We start from the raw sequence: 19,902 nt of genomic DNA, 5'->3' as shown, positions 1-19,902 counted from the left end.
AGGGTTCAATTCCACCCTCGGGCATCTATGTGTGGAGTTTGCATGTTCTCCCTGTGCATGCGTGGGTTTTCTCCGTTTTTTTCCTCCCACATTCCAAAAACATGCTAGGTTAATTGGCCACTCCAAATTGTCCATAGGTATGAATGTGAGTGTGAATGGTTGTTTGGCTATATGTGCCCTGTGATTGGCTGGCAACCAGTCCAGGGTGTACCCCGCCTCTCGCCCAAAGACAGCTGGGATAGGCTCCAGCACCCCCCCCCCCCCCGCAACCCTCATGAGGAAAAGCGATAGAAAATGAATGAATGAATTTGGAGTGCATGACAAAGTGGAATGGTATTGTGGTCATTCACTAATTAAGTACATTGCCAACACAGCAGCAATAGAACCAGTGTCGTAACATTGAGGATAGCAAACTAGTCCACCAACATTAATTCCACTGACGGGTTGTAAACAACTTTACCCTAAGTGTTACACATATGAGTTTTACACCAACTACACCATTTTAAAGCACACCGCATTGAATAAAAACGACACAAGAAGGTTGCCTACCGACATAGTTGTTACACCTTAATTTATACACCTCAGTGTTTACCCTTTTTGTACACCTGGAGGTATCAAGCAGCATTAGCTAAAAACTGTCGCAAATTGGAGCAGTGACCTGCCTGATCCAGCAGACGGAGATATGATAAAAAAGTGCAACATACTGTATGGTAGTTGTTACCCTTGCATTACCACCACATTGATGGCTGGAGTCCAACAGTACCCCAAAGATGCAAAATTACTTAATCTGGTTTTGTTGTCATAATAATGCAACAACATGTTCACGCAGCAAGTGAACAAAATAAAGACAATTGGAAAATAAATGTAAAAATGTGAAAAAGCATTATTGACCGGAGATTAAGCGAACCACAGCGCTGTCACTCACAATAAAGCTGCCGATGAGGCGCCTTTTCCCCTTAATTATGATGACACACACACACACAATGAGACACTTTCCACTCCTGATCAGCACCAACCATTCCACAAAAAATCCCTCAGATGCACCATTGCATAATAACCAAGCATACCGTGTCTTCTTTCCATCACTCTCATCATCCCTGTCACTCGTTTCGTAATAATTGCCAGCCTGAGAGAGACAGCTAAGTCCCCAATAAGCCATTAATATAAAAGCTCCAGGTGCTGAGGCTATTTATGTCTCTGCATGTCCATGCAAGGCAGATGGGACATAAGTGGACTTTGGGAGGATGAATGTAACATTCCAATAAGGATGGTTACCTTTCACATTTGAAACTATACGGTTCTGATGCATGGTGTCAATTTCATTTCAATGCAGACCTTCCAACACGTACAAATTAATAGTACTCAACATGCAATTTGACTCTTGAATATGCTTGTATGCTCTTCATTTTGTTACATTTTCATGGTTTCATATTTAAGTTCAGTCTGTACAGTACAGATAAATGAATACATATCAGTTTCTTTAGTAATTCAAATCGGGTGAATGACTTATTTCAGCTTCTATAGCTTTGATTTGTCTCCTTGTTGGTGGAAACATTGCCCCTACTGTTGGCTTTGTCTTCTTTGAATGTCAATTGAATGTCGTTGGGAGCGATGCCAATACTCGATTAAGTACTCACTAGTACTGACGCCTATAAAAGTACTGTTTTTGGTATCCATCCCTACATTCCTGCACCAGTTAGCCACTCCAGCCTTCTTTGCAAAAGAAACACTTGTGCTAATCCACACTGTTTAAAACTTAACAACAAAAGGTCATTAAACAAAAGGTAGACATTTTCTATGCAACCTATTACTGTAATATAAAATATTTTGGAAGACATGGTAGTATACATGGAATACAGATATCCTCAGTTTTCAATATCATCGTTAGACAAAGGGTCAATGAGCTGCTAAGACCTGCTTGTGTCCGGGGGTAGCTCTTTTGCTTTATGGCGGCCATGTTTTTCAACCAGGCTTGCTGAAATTTTACAGACTTGTCCTTGTTGAGCGGCACGGCGGTCAAGTGGTTAGCGTGCAAAGCGCAGAGCTCACAGCTAGGAGACCAGGGTTCAATTCGACCCTTGGGCATCTCTGTGTGGAGTTTGCATGTTCTCCCCGTGCATGCGTGGGTTTTCTCCGGGTACTCCGGTTTCCTCCCACATTCCAAAAACATGCTAGGTTCATTGGCGACTCCAAATTGTCCATAGGTATGAATGTGAGTGTGAATGGTTGTTTGTCTATATGTGCCCTGTGATTGGCTGGCGACCAGTCCAGCCTCTCGCCCGAAGACAGCTGGGATAGGCTGCAGCACCCCCCGCGACCCTCATGAAGGAAAAAGCGGTAGAAAATGAATGAATGAATGTCCTTGTTGGTCCCCTAAAGATGTGTGCCAAATTTCATGGTGATTTAGTAAAACCACCTAAAGTTACAGTGATTGTTTTGTAGAGCGTATTGAGTTGTGTGATGAATTTCAAGTCAGTCATACTGGTTGTCAGAAAAATAAAAGTATAGGCAACACAAATTTTAACCCTTTTGTGTGCAGCAGTTTAGGAGTAAAAGGAGTCTAATTTTTTCACACGATTGTGTGGTTCAGTTCGGTCCAGTTCAGGATTTCGGCTTTTGTTGGCATTCTAAAATTTGGGAGAGGATCTAAACAAATGTCTGTCTGTTGATTGGTTGAGAAACGTAAGCCAAGTCAATCCATACGAGCAAATCAAACTGATATTTGCTTGGTCAAATGTGATTTATGACGTAATCATCAGCTATTTATACTTGCTGCTCCCAAACTGTGGAAGCCAAGTACCAATGGGTGCAAATTCCACTCATTTACTGTATAACCCCGAAGCCCCATTTTGACAGTGGAGTACAGTGCAATTGATTTTCCCACGGGGTGTGTTGTGGGATGATGATTGTATAGTCTATGGTGGTCCCATTTTTGAGTACAGATTGTATTGTAAACCTAAAAGTGTCAAGTGATTAAAATGCGACACTCTGATCCCTTTGTTGTTGCCCATGAGCGGGACAGATTGCTGTGAATGATGAAGCACTTTTCCATCCTCTGTGGTTTCATTTTTGCAAGCAAACACCCCCACTCACACACACCCCCTTCTCATTCTCAGTGCTGCTCTGCTCATTCACAATTCTGTGTATAAGATCTCAAAGTCAGCAAAGCGCTCATCCATGTAGGCAAAATTATGCTGTGGCATTTTAAAAGATAAAGCTATAGTTTAGTTCATTTTTAGTTTATTGCATGATAAAAACAACAAAAAAATGCTACTGAACATCATTGAGAGGACAGAAATGTAAATGATTAGAGCAGTGGTCTTAAGACTCTCAACATTTGTATTCCGTAGCAGAGCTCTGAAGAGGAGCTGAAAGGGAGAAAAATGAGGGCAGTGGATCATCATACGCATACACAAGCTACGTAAGAGCATGGTTAGTGTATGCAACACCGTTTGTGTGTGTCATGCGAACTTCATGCTCTAAAAATAGATGCACAGAAAGGGTGACTGTGCGCGGAGAAGAACATGCGGCATGTCCTCATGTCATTCACAATCCCCTCAATGCCAACCAGGGTGCCAAACCAGCTCCTGGTGCCAGCGCCAATGCAGCTGCTCTAATCTAGGCCAAGCTATTTATAAAGCAAGCAGCCAGAGGGGGGGAGAGACTGGTGGGGCATGGAGGGGGACGACATGGTTAGAGGATAACGGGCCACAGAGTCACATCCATCCACATGGGTGAGGAAAAGAGACCAGTGGGGGGGGGGGGGGGGGCAGCAATGCTTACAAGGCATGAACGTGGTGAGATATTCTGAGTGAAAACAGAACAGAAGGCAGACAGCCTGGTCCTGGAAGGTACAACAACACACCTGAAGATGCACACACACACACACACACACACACACTCACAGAAGCGTTTTAACTGACGATTTGATGTCTACAGACATTCTGCGGAAAGTGGCAGCTGGAAGTCAGTTACTGAGTTACAGCGCTTCTAGCATTCAAGCTTTAATTATCAACGAATATAGGCAACAGCCATTTCTTCTTTTTTTTTTCTCCACTAATTAAGAAAAGTCAGACAGTTCTCACAGGACCAATCATTCATCCTGAAGGACGACCATGCACAATAATAAAACATTATAAAAATGTAACATCACATAAACCACAAAAAGGGGATAGATGCATGAGTTCTTTAAAAAGCTCCTTTTTGGCTCAAAATGGGGCTTCACAAAGGCCAACAAAAACTTGCCCGGAGACAGCTGGGATAGGCTCCAGCACCCTCACAACCCTTGTGAGGATAAGCGGTAGAAAATGAATGAATGAATAGTACATGGTAACTGAAATAGAAAGTTGTTTGTGTGATGAATGAATCAGGAAAACACTTTGACAAGATGTGATGTTGAGTAACTGCATGTTGTTAATGTGTTTCTAAATTAGTCCTCAGACTCCAACCTCCTGGCACTCCCCTGTAAGACCAAGCTCCGAACCTGGGGAGACAGAGCCTTCTCCATCGCTGCCCCCACTCTCTGGAACTCTGCCCCACGCTGCCCCATTCACTCTGTGCTTGCCCTGACCTTCCCACCTTCAAAAAACAACTCAAAACCCACCTCTTTAAATCTGTTTTTAATGTTTAACTTTTTATACCTGACTGCTGTGCCCCGCCCCGCTTTTACTCATGTTTTAACTGTGTATTAACCAATCAATGTTGTATTTTGGTGTGTCTTTTATTCTGTTTACTTGCTTTATTCAACTTCATTCTATTGTAAAGTGTCTTTGAGTATCTTGAAAAGCGCTATACAAATAAAATGTATTATTATTATTAGTAGTAGTAGTAGTAAAAGTGCATTTAAAATGTGTTTGACAAGCGCGAGATGCGTATTTTTTATGAAAATTCGTACATAGAATGCAGTACAAAAACAGTTGAAACAGTTACAAAAGGTGAGCATCAGCACAAAGAGTTTTTGTCCCACATCTGGTGGGCCACCAGCTGGTGTTCTGTGTTCTAAACCTATCCAGCGGCTTAGAGACCGCCAGGATGAGGACGGAGACAGAAGAGTAGGAGGGGCCTGAAGGAGGAAGGTCAGAAGCCTCACGTGCATTCCACCGATTTCTTTGCTTTTTTAAAGAATCAGGTCAACTTTTCAGAACAAGTCAGGCGAACCTGCCAACCCACATGCAGGCATCATAGCTAAGAATACCAGACATAACAACAAGAAACATTCTTCAAAAAGCGGGTCAGAATTGAACCCGAGGCTGTCGGAGGCGACTTTCTAAGAGATAGCTGCCACTTTCAGAGGGAGACAAACAGAGACGGAAAGGGGGGGAAAAAAACAACTCGAACTCTGTTTCTAATTCAGAGAGAATCTCGAGTTTTCGAAATCGCACACTATACTCGACTTGTCGGCCTCGAGACACCGTTAATGGTGATGTGAGCCCTGGATGAGTGCCACCATGGTGACAGCGAGGCGGAATGAAAGGGAGATGGAGACTAATTTAAATAAAACTAGTAGAAGAGCCCAACTGATGGCTCTGATGGAAAGCAGAAATAAGCAAAGCAAATGACTTCGGAATGTCACGCCAGATGGAGGAAAGGGGTGTGAGAATTATGACAACAACAACAACAACAACGTGTCATGATTGTTTTTCTGGAAATGGCAAGAAATGTTGTGCAAACATTAAACATACAGTATTAAGTAAATCCTGGATGTGGATTCACTTTACAAATTGCTCCGAGTGAACAATGAAAGCCTCCAGACTTGAACAAAATGTGTCCTGTGATGCTTTTTGATTTCTAATTCACAACAAATTACAATAACCCACCAAAAATCAATGTTTAAAGCAGGGGTCTCAAACTCAATTTACCTGGGGGCCACTGGAGCTAGGGTCTGGGTGAGACTGGGCCGCATCAGGTTTTAAAAAAAACAAAAACGCATTTATTAAAAACAGAAAAATGAATAAACTTTACTTTGGTTCCGATTTTCTACAAGAAAAGCTCTGATAAAACATTCCACTGTTCTCAAATATCTTAATTTTTATTTGTCTACACAAAAATTACTATGATGTCACACTAACAGCTATCGGCACAATGCCCATAAACCCCTCAGTGGAAGGGAGATCACCATTCGACGTTCCAAACCGTACTATGATGACTAAAATAGTGGAAACATGGCCTAAATAACAATATGACAAGATAGCAACAACCCACGTTTCCCACAGCAATCATCTGCACCAGTTGCATCAGTTAAATAAGAGCCAACGCGATAAACTACAACGTGTTCTATTCCTGAATGCGCCCACAGACCGTTTCTTTTTTTAGAGCGATTGAGCCGCGGAACAATCTTGATTTAAATAGAACCTCGGGAGCATGACTGCCATCCATCACACAGCAGCAGCTTACATGACATTTTTAAATCGTACGGGTTTCATAATCAGACGCAGTGCCGCGGGAGGGGGAGACGACCAGGCAGGGCGGGTTTTAGCTGTCACTTGCACAAGACTGATCATAATCGTTCTGAGGGGAGACAGTTTTTTTTTTTTTAATCTGAAGATGCAATGGTGTGTTGATGGAAATTGATACTGTGAATTATTTCATGATACAGATGCTTAAATTCAATGATAAAGAAGACACATGTGCTACTTTCTTAAACTGTGAATGAAGTCAATACACATATATCAGTATTTACCTTGTGTATTACACCGTGATGGTGACATACTGAAGATAAACAACAGCATATTTGCTAATGTCTTTTCTCTGTTGTTATGCAAATAATTGTTATGGTAATTTAAATGGATAGTAGTTTGATGTGGTTTTGATGGCACTATCTGCAGCAGCTATGAATCTACATATACATAAACGTTAGGGTGGATCAAAAAACACAATTATTGAATTTTGATATGGCTGGGTACTAAAAGTGTTCCAATATATGTAGAAACAACACATACAAAATATTTTTCCAATACATGATTATTTAGGGGTGCCACCATACATCTGTTTTTGTGGAATAAAGTGGTGAACAGGGCGGCACGGCGGTCTAGTGGTTAGCGCGCAGACCTCACAGCTAGGAGATCAGGGTTCAATTCCTCCCTCGGCCATCTCTGTGTGGAGTTTGCATGTTCTCCCCGTGCATGCGTGGGCTTTCTCCGGGTACTCCGGTTTCCTCCCACATTCCAAAAACATGCTAGGTTAATTGGCGACTCCAAATTGTCCATAGGTATGAATGTGAGTGTGAATGGTTGTTTGTCTAAATGTGCCCTGTGATTGGTTGGCGACCAGTCCAGGGTGTACCCCGCCTCTCGCTCCAAGACAGCTGGGATAGGCTCCAGCACCCCCAAATTGATATTATGAATTTTTAATTTCCCATTCTAATTTGATGCACCCTAATAACCGTACATACAAGAAGATGACGGTATACATATACATATACATATACATATACATATACATATACATATACATATACATATACATATACATATACATATACATATACATATACATATACATATACATATACATATACATATACATATACACTCCAATGGTGTTTAGATTTCAGGGACAAACTTCACAAGATGATGTCACCTTTATACACTCATTGCATCAGAAGGTCGATAAAAGCAAACAAGCACGCGCCCCCCCCCTCGATTGGGTCGTTTAGAGCAGACTAATACTGAGGCCGCAGCGGGAGCAAAGGCCAGCGGCACTCACTCACTCTGCAGCGCATCATGTCTGACCTTCAGCCTGCCGAGCACCAGCTCCCCTCACGTTCATTGCTAAAGCCCAACCTTCCTCCCTTCCCCAGGGCCACCAACCAAATATAGACCGCAGTGTGACATCCACGTACATATTGCTACAATCACAAGCATGCAGGTCTACATATCGCCCAAGCACGGAGTATATTGTACATAGGTTACTGGACAAATGTCAGCCACAATATTGCAGCCATTTAATAGGTACTACTCACAATTCCCTAGTATTCACAAAACAGGATAATCCCAATCTTTACCAATGAATATTGTATAGTGCCAAGACCTATTTTAAGCCCACTTTTATACTCATACAAATTGTTGTTCACCATTTTGTGTTTATACAGAACAGCAACATGGAAAAATGACAAAAAATAATCTTTTTTTTTCAATCTCACTGAAACAATACCATAACATTGATGTTTTTTTATATCCATGTTAGCTTGTGATGACTGTATAGTTGGAGTGGTTCCTTTCCTTCTTTCTTTTGTACTGACTATGTACGATACGATGACTAGTAATGAACTGGTTGCTCTTGGCACGTAGTTGGGTGCCTCAAGCTGGGTGAGGGTGGTTGGATGTGGGGTTTTCATTCTGGTAGACAGGGAATAATATATGTTTTGTTGGGATGAGGTTGGAATCTGGGTGGTTAGGCGGGTGTGGGACTAGATAAGTCTTGACTTCTTCCCATTCCCTTTCGAACATGTGTATGTTTATATGTACATAGGCCTTTTTATTTGTGTTGATTTATGTTTGGTTTGTTGTGCTTTGGATGATGTTCGAAATAAAGAAGAAAAAATATTTATATATAAGGCTTTACAAAGTGGTTATAAAGCAAGGCTAAAAAAAACACCCTTGTTTCTACACTTTAATGCCTGGTACAACTAAAGGTACATTTGTTTGGACCGATATAATGATGATAACATAAATAGCTCATAAGAGTTTAAATTAAGAGATGACATCAAGCTAAATCCATGGTTATTTATTATATTCTTACATCCATCCATCCATTTTCTAACCGCTTATCCTCACAAGGGTGGTGGGCATGCTGGAGCCTATCCCAGCTGTCTTCAGGCGAGAGGCGGGGCACACCCCGGACTGGTCGTCAGCCAATCACAGGGCACATATAGACAAAACAACCATTCACACGGCTGCACGGCGGTCTAGTGATTAGCGCGCAGAGCTCACAGCTAGGAGACCCGAGTTCAATTCCACCCTCGGCCATCTCTGTGTGGAGTTTGCATGTTCTCCCCGTGCATGCGTGGGTTTTCTCCGGGTACTCCGGTTTCCTCCCACATTCCAAAAACATGCTAGGTTAATTGGTGACTCCAAATTGTCCATAGGTATGAATGTGAGTGTGAATGGTTGTTTGTCTATATGTGCCCTGTGATTGGCTGGCGACCAGTCCAGCGTGTAGATGGTGTAAATGGTACTCTTATGAGCTATTTTTGTTGTCATTGTTATATTGTCATTGTTATATTTGTCCAAACAACTGTACCAGGAAATGTACCATAAGGTATTTGATTCAATTAGTGTATGACAAACAATATGGGTTGAAAAAATCATCTCAGTTCAAATGTGCATCCCCATCAATCCTTGATAAAAAGCAGTGTAAGCTACAACAGTACATAGAAAGAGAAACCTGGAGAAGACCCTGTAGGTTTCTCTCTTTCTACACAGAAGAAAGGGGCATGTTTTAAGAGCATTATACAAAAACGAGTGCATATGTCTTGCCCCATTCTCTCCCTCTCTTACTTGTTTTGTCCAGGAGCAAACAGTGTGTGCTCACAAAAAACAGGCCGTCCTGCAGCATGTGGGCCTCTGAGCACAAGAAGGAGGTAATGTTGTGTTGAGAGCGAGCCAAGAGCCCAAAGACACACACAAAATGTAGGTTGCCATGTCCCTGAGTGTGCAGATGTCGAGCTTTTTAGTAAAAGCCGGGATTCTACAGCGTTTAAACACATTAGACACTGCAAAAGCATAAACAACAACCTGATAATAGCAAGCATTGTCTTTCTTACTGATGTAACCGCTTCATGTCCTCATTTTTGAAAGAATAAACAAATGTCAATATGCCTATTTATAGCATTCTCATTAAATTGAACCATGCTCTGACTGAAGGGATGTGAGGGTGGCATTTCCACTTAAAAAGACCGGGGCAGGGATGGGGGCGTGAATGTGTGAAAAACAGCAAACTACAAAACGGGAGTGATTGGTTTAAAGGGATTGTGCCGCATTTAGACTCAACACTTTTGCATATTGAACATGCAAATATGGATTTAAATTAAACGCAAGGAGGAGTCCAGTGGGCTTGTGATTGAGAAAGGAGATGTAAAACAAGGATGTTTTGCAGAAAGAACCTGTATGGAAAACCATTGGACTGACTGCAGTCAGAAGTGGGTGGCACGGCGGACGAGTGGTTAGCGCGCAGACCTCACAGCTAGGAGACCAGGGTTCAATTCCACCCTTTGAATTGCATGTTCCCCCCGTGCATGCGTGGGTTTTCTCCGGGTACTCCGGTTTCCTCCCACATTCCAAAAACATGCTAGGTTAATTGGCGACCCCAAATTGTCCATAGATATGAATGTGAGTGTGAATGGTTGTTTGTCTATATGTGCCTTGTGATTGGCTGGTGACCAGTCCAGGGTGTACCCCGCCCCTTGCCCGAAGACAGCTGGGATAGGCTCCAGCACCCCGGGACCCCCGTGAGGAAAAAGCGATAGAAAATGAATGAATGACTGCAAAGTCAAAAGATGTGAAGCATGCCAGATGGGAGGATAGGATGGAAGGACAGTATAATTGGATTAGAGTTGCAGATCATTAAAAGGTGTTTCTGTCCTCCTCCAAGTATTCTTCCTCCGAGGAACATACTTCAGTAGTTTATGTGTCACTGTGAAACTTTAATTTAATTTTTTCACATTAATATCTTGCATCTACATAAACGGAGAGGTGGGCTTGCTGAAGTCATGCCACTTCATCATTTGCCATTTTCAACATTCTGAACTGTTATACAAGTGTAAAAAGAAGCTAGCACCCAGGAAAGTGGACAGGGAGGTCAGCCGTCATTCACAATCCTGAACATGATGTGCATGATAATGTCAGAAAACGAGTTAATACGAGCTCAGGGAGCACACGTCTCTGCTGCAAGATACAGCTATTCCATCAGTCGGCATCCCAATGAGAGCGTACATTGTAATTAACAACATTATTTTCTTCCCGGGAGAAGGAGGCGTCTTACCTTGTTGACACGGAAGTAGCATTAGTTCCAATCAATGAGTCTCTGAAATCAATGCGCCTTTGGAAAGATGTTCCGGTAATGTTTTAAATCATCAAAATATGGCAAGATGCTGTAATGTACTTCTTCCTGCATGATCACAGCATGTATATGAAATGATTAAACAAGGGTTTTCTTAGTGGGTTTCATAGTCTAAATAGCAAGCTAACAATAGCATTGTTAGCCAGCTCATATTAACTCATTTTCTAGCTTTAAAATACACAGAAAAGGGAAAAATACAACAAAAATGTGAAAGATGTAAAGTACTTCTTTTTATTATTTATTGGCAGCTTAGCCATATTGTACTGAAAAGCCAGGACACATGTTCACCACTTTCCTACATTGCGATATGTTCCAGTTCTTGTTCTATGGTTATCATGACATTTTTCCTCTTTGTCACCATTGGAACCTTGTGGCAGTATTATAAAAAAGATGACAAAAAAAGATAAAGAAAAAGTGAGTGTTTCGATACTGATGTGAAAATTTAACCAAGTGTATTATTCTAGAAAATTGGTCGCAACTCGATTATATGACTTCATGGCCATTTGAGGAAAAGTGAAATTTACATAAAAAATATCATCAAATCCAAAATTTGTCATCAGTTTACTCACCCTGTCCACATCCTCTTCAAACACAGCTTCATGGACACCACAGGCAAAGAGCGCCGTGGGGAGGTCGCTGAGGTCCATCATTTCTTCTGCCATGCCGTCCTGGTCATTGTCCCCAAACACCATGTCCTCTTCCTCCTCCTCATCCTCCTCCGGGTCACTGCTGTAGGCCTCGGAGCCGTTGCTCCACGCCTTGAAGCTCTCTCGCAGCATGGTGAGCCTTTTTTTAGGACAGCTGATGATGGGTAGATAGGGACCACAAGCAAGAGATGCCACTAGGGAGAAAAAAAGCAAAAAGCCTATGCATTTTTGTGACAAAAACCATCAACAATCCTATGGATTATTCATGTTGGCATGGGATTTTCAGTGTTGGCAGAATCCCACAAATAATAAGTATGCAGCTTAAAACATTTTGCAAAGCAGACCGATTAGAAACAACAGGTTGCTAAAAAAAATTAATGGTCACGCCACCTCTCATACAAGAGCTGAGGATCCAGCGACATCTTGTGGCGTATTTAAAATACGATTCATATACAGTGTTGCCAGCAGGGGGCGGCCGACCAGTTAAAATGGTTTCACTTGTTTCAAACGAAATGTTAAATATTACGTAATGGGCTCATTCAAAATGTATGACAGCAGCATACGTAATCGTTTAACCTCTAAATACAACTATTACCTTATGCCACATTAGCAATGAAGATGAATGACCAGAGAACGCACACAAAAAGCAAAACATAACACAAATTGCGTCCATTTCATTTCTTCGTGATACAGATGTCAACCCAGGTTGCTAGTTGTATGACTTACCTGACTACCGTTCGTGACGATAAACCATCGCAAAGGGGACTAAAGCAGGATTTGATGAGCGAATGACACAGAAAATGAGACCGTTTGGCCGTCTTCAATATCAAGAGTTTGCTGTCAGAAGCGGCGTTTGTTATTATGGGATTACTGCAGCGCAACCTAACACAATCTCAGTGCCCACTCTGGTTGACCAATGGGATTGTGAAGGAGTTTCGCGGTGACCAGTCAAAAAAGCAGAACGGGAACGTGGACCGGCCTCTAGGAAGTTAAAGAGCAACCGGTGGTTCAATCATGACATTGAACGCAACGGAGGATATACTCACAATAAATACAATTTAAACTAACTAGTTGTAATTTTGATTCTACATTTTAATGAGCTGAAATAGCAACGCAGATCTGTTCTACTTTAAACGTAATGTCGCTTGTTTAACGTGATTTCATTTCCAGTAGTACAGTACTAATATCCATAAATTATAAACTACACAAAAATATTGTTCCCTAAAGCAGAGTAAGACCTACTGAGTTTATTAATTGAATTTTATTTTAATAATAATTTATGTATAAAATGATCAAATGTGCATATGAGCACCATCAAACAAGTCAAAACACACACACACACATTAGAAACAGCAAGAGTCAAATCACCAGCATATTGTATTTATTCTTGTTGGTTTTCATTAGAAATGTAGTCCAACAAAAAAAATATTATTTGAGAAAATACCTGCAGCCAAAAATTATTTTCAACAGAATATTTTTATTGATACAACTTCAATAGTGCACCTTTATCTTAATTTATCCAGTGTCATGCTGCTCTTCAAGGCACAAATGCAAATTCAAAATGAATAAATACAATAAATTAAGGAATTTTCAACAACTAATTGGACCCATTCAAAAAGGTAGTAATACAAACCCCCCAAAAAGAGGCAAACCTGGAGTGAACACTGCTCTTTGGAGATGAGTTAAAGGGAGATTATTAACACTAACACCTGCATTTAGAAAGTAAACTTTGGCAAAAGGTGTAGATATGAGGCATAGGAGGAAGCACTTAACAGCAGAAGGTCTTCTTTATATATCAAAAGCTAAGGCAAAAAATTTTGAGGCATTTAAGTATCAAGTATTGTTCCCACATTCACTTGTACCGGTTTACAATCCAGCACCTTCAAGATTGTTTTTGGTGGTCCTGAGCATGTTTGTACCCAACACCATTCAGATATATTTTCAAGATTGTCCTTCTGAACAGGAAAAAAGGGTTTGACCCCGGAACAGATTATTTCTATGGGAATCATAGCTTTAAAATACGCACAAGTCAGAGAAAGGTCAACTTTTGAAGTGTTAATCTTCCTTCCTGTCAGTAGCCTCGTTAGGCACTCCAGTGCAAGAAGTAGGTTGCTCCACGTTGACAGGCAGATGAGTAGAAGACGTTGAGTCATTGACCAGAGCACCATAAGAGAAAGTGCCACTGAAGTTAGGCGGGGCCTCGGGACTCGTACTGTGAATGGTTGGGACACCTGATCGTGGACACAACATAAGTCATTCATTAATTAATTCATTAATTCATTTTCCACCGCTTATCCTCACAAGGGTCGGGGATGCTGGAGCCTATCCCAGCTGTCTTCGGGTGAGAGGCAGGGTACACCTTGGACTGGTCACCAGTCCTAGCATGTTTTTGGAATGTGGGAGGAAACCGGAGTACCCGGAGAAAACCCACGCATGCAACCATTCAACACAATTACAGTGTGTAAGTCAACAGAATGAAAATACGTTGTGATGCAGTAGAGCTGCACGGCGGGCGAGTGGTTAGTGCGCAGGCCACACAGCTAAAAGCTCAATTCCACCCTCGGCGATCCGTGCATGAGTGGGTTTTCTCCGGGTACTCTGGTTTCCTCCCTCATTCCAAAAGCATGCATACTAAGTTAATTGGTGACAAATTGTCCGTAGGTATGATTGGCTGGCGACCAGTACCCCGCCTCTCGCCTGAAGACAGCTGTCATACGCTCATGAGCCCGCGAGCCTCATGAGGATAAGCGGTAGAAAATGGATGAATGGATGTGATGCAGTACAACATTTACACACCATTACTCATATTTATAGTGACATAAGGCTCAAAGGTCTTGCTCCTCTTCCGATTTTTGGTGATGAGGAAGACCCCCAAGAAGCATGCAGCAGTCCTACACAAGACAGCAAAAAAAGCATTTCAGGGCAGTGATTACCATAAAATAGAATGTGCATGCTGGTCTGCATTACAATGAAAGCCTCTTGAGCCCCCCTCCCCCCTGACAGTTTGTGGCACTATTTGAGAAGCGCAGGTCTATAATTATAAAACAAATACAGAGTTGCAGACACTCATAATGTATTCCCTACAATCATACACAAATTTAGTAATGCAATGCAGTCGTGCCTCGTTTATTGGTTCCAGACCCAACCACTATAAGTGAATATCCGTATAAGTAGGATTCCTTATTTATAAATGGAATATTTTCATAGTTTCATCGTAATAATAGAAAATAAAAAGTCTTACGACTCACACATTAGCATTGACAGCATAATTGGTGGCTATTGTCTCATCAATGTAACAACCCTGACACCTAGTGGCTAGTGTAGTACAATACTACTGCAATGGCACACATACTCACATACAATGAGCATTCATACAGGAGCTGCTGTCAGCCACAACTCAGGCTAGTCACTGATATTCTCCAAATTGCTAATCAGGGGGTCTCACAAGACACCCGACTCATGAGACATGATAACACACAAGATTGGGTCTACGAGATGAGACCAGATTTTAACATTAATTTTAGGAAATGTACAATGAAAAATTACAAATATAACCCAGTACTATATATTGTCATTGTCTCCCGTGATTATGACTTACCCCAACAAGAACATGCTGATGTGAAGGGCATCTTCATTCTTAAACTCCAAATAAAACACGGCTCCTAAAAAAAAAACATAAAAAAAGCAAAAGTGATGACAACACTATTGAACATGTTAACATAGAATGCTTTTATTCATTATAGTATTTTGGACTTTGAAATCAATAGTGAGCACTTGAGTCAGAATGACACAGTGAAACTTTTTTTCGCCCGAGGGTTGACAAACACAGAGTTGTCGAACCTGCTATGGAGAATTCCCCATCTGATGTGTCAACAAATAACGTCAAAGCCTTACCTGCTAATACAGCAAAAATGGTGGAGAGGATGTAGTTCACGCTGGCGATGAGGCATGTGTCGTACAGCTTGCAAGCTTGGGAGAGAAACCTGCAAAAACAGCGTAAATGGACAAAGAAAAGGGTATATTGATTAGTAAATTTAACTTGAAAGCCCTGGTATCTACTGTCACTGTGATTGGAATTATCACGGAGTTTGTTGACTTGCAAGAGAGAAGCAAGATGGAACTGAAGCACTGCTGGTGTTTTTTAATTGTCATTTATACAGAGGTACCGTGTTCCAACTAACAAGTGTTTCGAGTCTTTAGGTTTTTTTTTTTTTTTAGATGCGAGCCGTCTCATTTTCTGTCAGGCCTTCACACAGTTATGCCCTCCTGATGGCTAAAGCAAAGAAGCTTTCTCTTCTTGAACATGGTCAAGCTGCATAACCAAGGCCTCAAGCAGTGTGCCATTATTCCTGAGGTTGGATGCAGTAAGACAGTCATTCTACATTTTTTGAAAAAAAAAATGTTGAGTAATAGACCCCCCAAAAAATTACACCTGCACTGAGCCGGAGGATCCCATTGGCTGTCCGTCAACAGGGCCTCCACCCAAATGAAGGCCTTCTAATTCTCATTATTCATTCATTCATTCATTTTCTACCGCTTTTTGGAATGTGGGAGGAAACCGGAATACCCGGAGAAAACGGGGAGAACATGCAAACTCCACACAGAGATGGCCGAGGGTGGAATTGAATCCTGGTCTCCTAGCTGTGAGGTCTGCGCGTTAACCACTCAACCGCCGTGCCGCCCTAATTCTCATTATATTTTGATATTATATATAACTTTTACCCATACTACTGGTATAGTTGCTAAATTTGCAGATTTAAATAGATTTTTGTCTTTTATATTTCTACTTTTAAATGGGACTGTTATTAGAGCTTTTCAAACCTAGTTGAAGCGAGGAATCAAATCAGTAGTAGATACTTGCCACTCACCTGGCTTGGAAGATGACTGTAGCCACCATGCACACAAACATGACACTGAAGATGGGGTAGTCAAGCTGCATGGAGCCTTCCATGGTCAGAACCAGCATGTTGGAGACCGCCTTCACTGTAATGACTGTGACTGAACCTGAGCACCACACAGACACAAATCAGCTCTTGAGACCTGTTCGGTCTTATGAATAAGAAAATGCTCTCCACGTTCATTTTACCTAGCAAAGCAACCAGAAGCAGGACGATGATGAGGTAGTTTGCGTTTCTCTCTTTGTAAAAATATAAAAGCAGGCAGAATGCAATGACCTCCAGCACCTGTCAGTGAATAAATATGATAATTATATATCAATATATCAGGAATGACTTTCAATATAATGCAATTGTGGTGAGTAGTACAATGAAAAAAATAATGCACAATGGATCCCTGTGTAATGAAAATTCAGCATTCACGACCCCGCAAATTCATTCGTTTTCTACCGCTTATCCTCACGAGGGTCGCGGGGGTGCTGGAGCCTATCCGGGGTACACCCTGGACTGGTCGCCAGCCAATCACAGGGCACATATAGACAAACAACCATTCACACTCACATTCATACCTATGGACAATTTGGAGTGGCTAATTAACCTAGCATGTTTTTGGAATGTGGGAGGAAACCGGAGTACCCGGAGAAAACCCACACACGCACGGGAGAACATGCAAACTCCACACAGAGATGGCAGAGGGTGGAATTGAACTCGGGCACGCTAACCACTCATTCGCCGTGCAGCCAACCCCGCAAATTCATTCATTCATTTTCTACCGCTTTTTCCTCACGAGGGTCGCGGGGGGTGCTGGAGCCTATCCCAGCTGTCTTCGGGCGAGAGGCGGGGTACACCCTGGACTGATCGCCAGCCAATCACAGGGCACATATAGACAAACAACCATTCACACTCACATTCATACCTATGGACAATTTGGAGTCGCCAATTAACCTAGCATGTTTTTGGAATGTGGGAGGAAACCGGAGTACCCGGAGAAAACCCACGCGTGCACGGGGAGAACATGCAAACTCCACACAGAGATGCCCGAGGGTGGAATTGAACCCTGGTCTCCTAGCTGTGAGGTCTGCGCACTAACCACTAGACCACCGTGCCGCCAAACCCCGCAAATTATTAATCAAAATTAGTGCACAATAAATATCAGACTAAATATTATTGTACAAAGTCCTGTTGAGAAGCTTCTAAATAAGTTAACATTAGAGACATCTAGACATAAAATAACACCCATATAGTCACTTTTACTTTTATATTACACATTACAGTAGATAAAATCTGACAAAAATAAGCCATTTGTACACCTTATAGTGTACACATTAGGAAGCAGGAATCTTGTGCATTTAATGTGCATGGGAAGGGAACAGGTCATACCAGATAAAGTAGAACAGGCCATCCGACAAGGTGTCTCACAATGATTTCTGCACTCAGGTTTTCATGCAAGTTGGGTCCAAAGGCCACAGAGAGGTACACCCCTCCGATGGCGAGGACAGCACCCAGGAAGGACAGGCCATAACGCTCTGGAAGTTGCCAAACACATCACATGGTCAATCAACATGATCTACATGGAGGACTGCATCACTTGTATGGAAGTGTACTCAGGTACAGTACATGCTGGACTTACTCGCAAAATCCTTCGACCTGGATTTCTCGGGCATGAAAATAAAACCCAAAATGAAGCTTGCTGAAAAACAAACACGTTACATCACACACACACACACACTTTCCTTTATTATATTTAACACTGCTGGGAGAGAGGAACACTCACTGAGCACGGAGACAGCATTGAGAGGTGCTATAAGACTGAGGGGGGCGAAAGCGTACGAGACAAAGTTGGCTCCTTCACCCAGAGAGGTGAGGAAAAAACCAAACCACCAGGTTTTTGTGCGGTAGAAAACACGCGGGTCTTTTGCTCCCACAATGTTTACATGACCGTATTTCTGTGAGGGGAAAAAACACAAGCAGATTGTAAACAACTGTGGTAAAGTGTTGTTGTGTGAAATAGTGTTGTATAGTATTACAGTGACAAGGCTGCAAATTTACAGAACAAAATGGAAATTTGCCACGCTACTCGGGGAGCCAGACCTGAGGGATGATCCTCTTAGATGGCTGAATTTTTTAAAAGGTGGAATGTTGTGGTCTTTTTAATTGCTGATACTTGCTACATAAACATGTTGCTCCATAATATTGTAAACTATTACAGCTACAGTAAATGTTTAATAAAGAAGAACGCTTGCAAAATTTTACAATGCTTCTTTCAAAAGTCCCCTGCTAGCCTTTTGGAGGGGTTGTGTGTGGTTTTGACATTTGTTCCTACCGTCTTGTAACTTTTATGTAATTGTAGCATATATCTCCGTTGCATGTGTTTGATGCTTTGTGATTTGGATCATTTATCAGTGTTGTAGTAGTGCAGACATTGTATTATAAGTAAACACTGAGGAATTGGCGTTAACTGAGAAAAGAAAAGGCAGTACTGTACCTGAATATTCAAGGAGATGCTGACAAGCACGTTGCCAAAAATAGCCAACAGAGTCCCAATGAGGTTATTCTAAAATGGACAAATGTTCAACGAATTCAGTGAGAAATAACCAAAATTAAAGAAAAAAAACACCTTCGTTGTGGATAAAACCTAACTTTAGTTTCGTATCATATTAACCAAAATGACTACAGTATTGATTACAGTTGACTTTCTTACCGTGTATGAGTCCTCGTCTTGTCTTTCCATATTGTTTAGCCTTCCATACAAATTCAACACATAGCAGCGATAGCCAGACTTACGAGACGATGTTTCATATTGACAATTCCATTCAATCTACCATAAAATAACTACCGTTATTGTATTGCTGGATCTATTGCGACCAAAATACATAGCAATGCTCAAAAGCTCCAAACTTCCGGGTTCGAATGGCCACAGTTTGAGGCTGAGTGCGTCATCCTGGCTATGGTCACATGACAGGAAGAGCCAATCCGGAAGTTGAATTTATGAATTAACAATATTAAATATACCTTTTTTGACCAAACCTCAAAATATTTTCAACTATTATTTTTTTTATAATAAATGGTATTTCGACATTCACTACATTTAGTGACTTGATTTAATTTTGAAGAATTTATATATGTTGTATTCTAAAGCCATTACTTGGTTTTGTATTGTTAATGCATTTTGATCAATAAAGCTACTTCAAAGCAAGCAATTAAAAAAATCAACTTGCAGTACATTGTATAGACATAAGATGGTGGTGTTGTGCTATTATTCACTGTCATTGTCGCAAGTCACTTTTTATATGCCATAAATT

General features: G+C 41.5%; 2 protein-coding genes across 2 annotated transcripts in view; both read right to left on the bottom strand.

Moving 5' to 3' along the window:
• The window catches only part of rcan3 (regulator of calcineurin 3), a 40,730-nt gene extending 28,130 nt beyond the window's left edge, over window positions 1–12,600 (bottom strand). Inside the window, exons 1-2 of the mRNA XM_058091485.2 lie at window positions 12,432–12,600; window positions 11,628–11,899 (exon numbers count right to left, since the gene is read on the bottom strand). Of these exons, the coding sequence (XP_057947468.2) occupies window positions 11,628–11,837 (210 nt within the window). The 5' untranslated portion in view covers window positions 11,838–11,899; window positions 12,432–12,600. The remainder of the gene's footprint in view (window positions 1–11,627; window positions 11,900–12,431) is intronic.
• Window positions 12,601–13,026: 426 nt separating this feature from the next.
• Window positions 13,027–19,548, bottom strand: nipal3 (NIPA like domain containing 3). The gene is made up of 11 exons (XM_058090480.2): window positions 19,302–19,548; window positions 19,086–19,154; window positions 18,375–18,546; window positions 18,231–18,290; window positions 17,981–18,126; window positions 16,792–16,888; window positions 16,574–16,709; window positions 15,600–15,688; window positions 15,304–15,367; window positions 14,502–14,596; window positions 13,027–13,936 (listed from the first exon to the last, which is right to left on the bottom strand). The coding sequence occupies exons 1-11, from the start codon at window positions 19,329–19,331 to the stop codon at window positions 13,761–13,763; spliced, it is 1,134 nt and encodes a 377-aa protein (XP_057946463.2). The 5' UTR covers window positions 19,332–19,548; the 3' UTR covers window positions 13,027–13,760.
• Window positions 19,549–19,902: the final 354 nt, after the last annotated feature.

This window comes from Doryrhamphus excisus, linkage group LG14 (assembly GCF_037039965.1).
Source record: "Doryrhamphus excisus strain RoL-2023G ecotype Guam linkage group LG14, RoL_Dexc_Guam_v1.1, whole genome shotgun sequence".
NCBI classification, from domain to species: Eukaryota; Metazoa; Chordata; class Actinopteri; order Syngnathiformes; family Syngnathidae; genus Doryrhamphus; species Doryrhamphus excisus.
This window is presented reverse-complemented; position numbering and strand designations above follow the sequence as displayed.

Excerpts from the sequence above, each read along its gene's own strand:
- nipal3 (XM_058090480.2), bottom strand. The coding sequence starts at position 19,331 with ATGGAAAGACAAGACGAGGACTCATACACG. Across the intron at positions 18,547-19,085 it reads GCATCTCCTTGAATATTCAG|AAATACGGTCATGTAAACAT; the intron begins GTACAGTACTGC and ends TTCCCCTCACAG. Across the intron at positions 15,368-15,599 it reads CATTTTTGCTGTATTAGCAG|GAGCCGTGTTTTATTTGGAG; the intron begins GTAAGGCTTTGA and ends TTTTTTTTTTAG.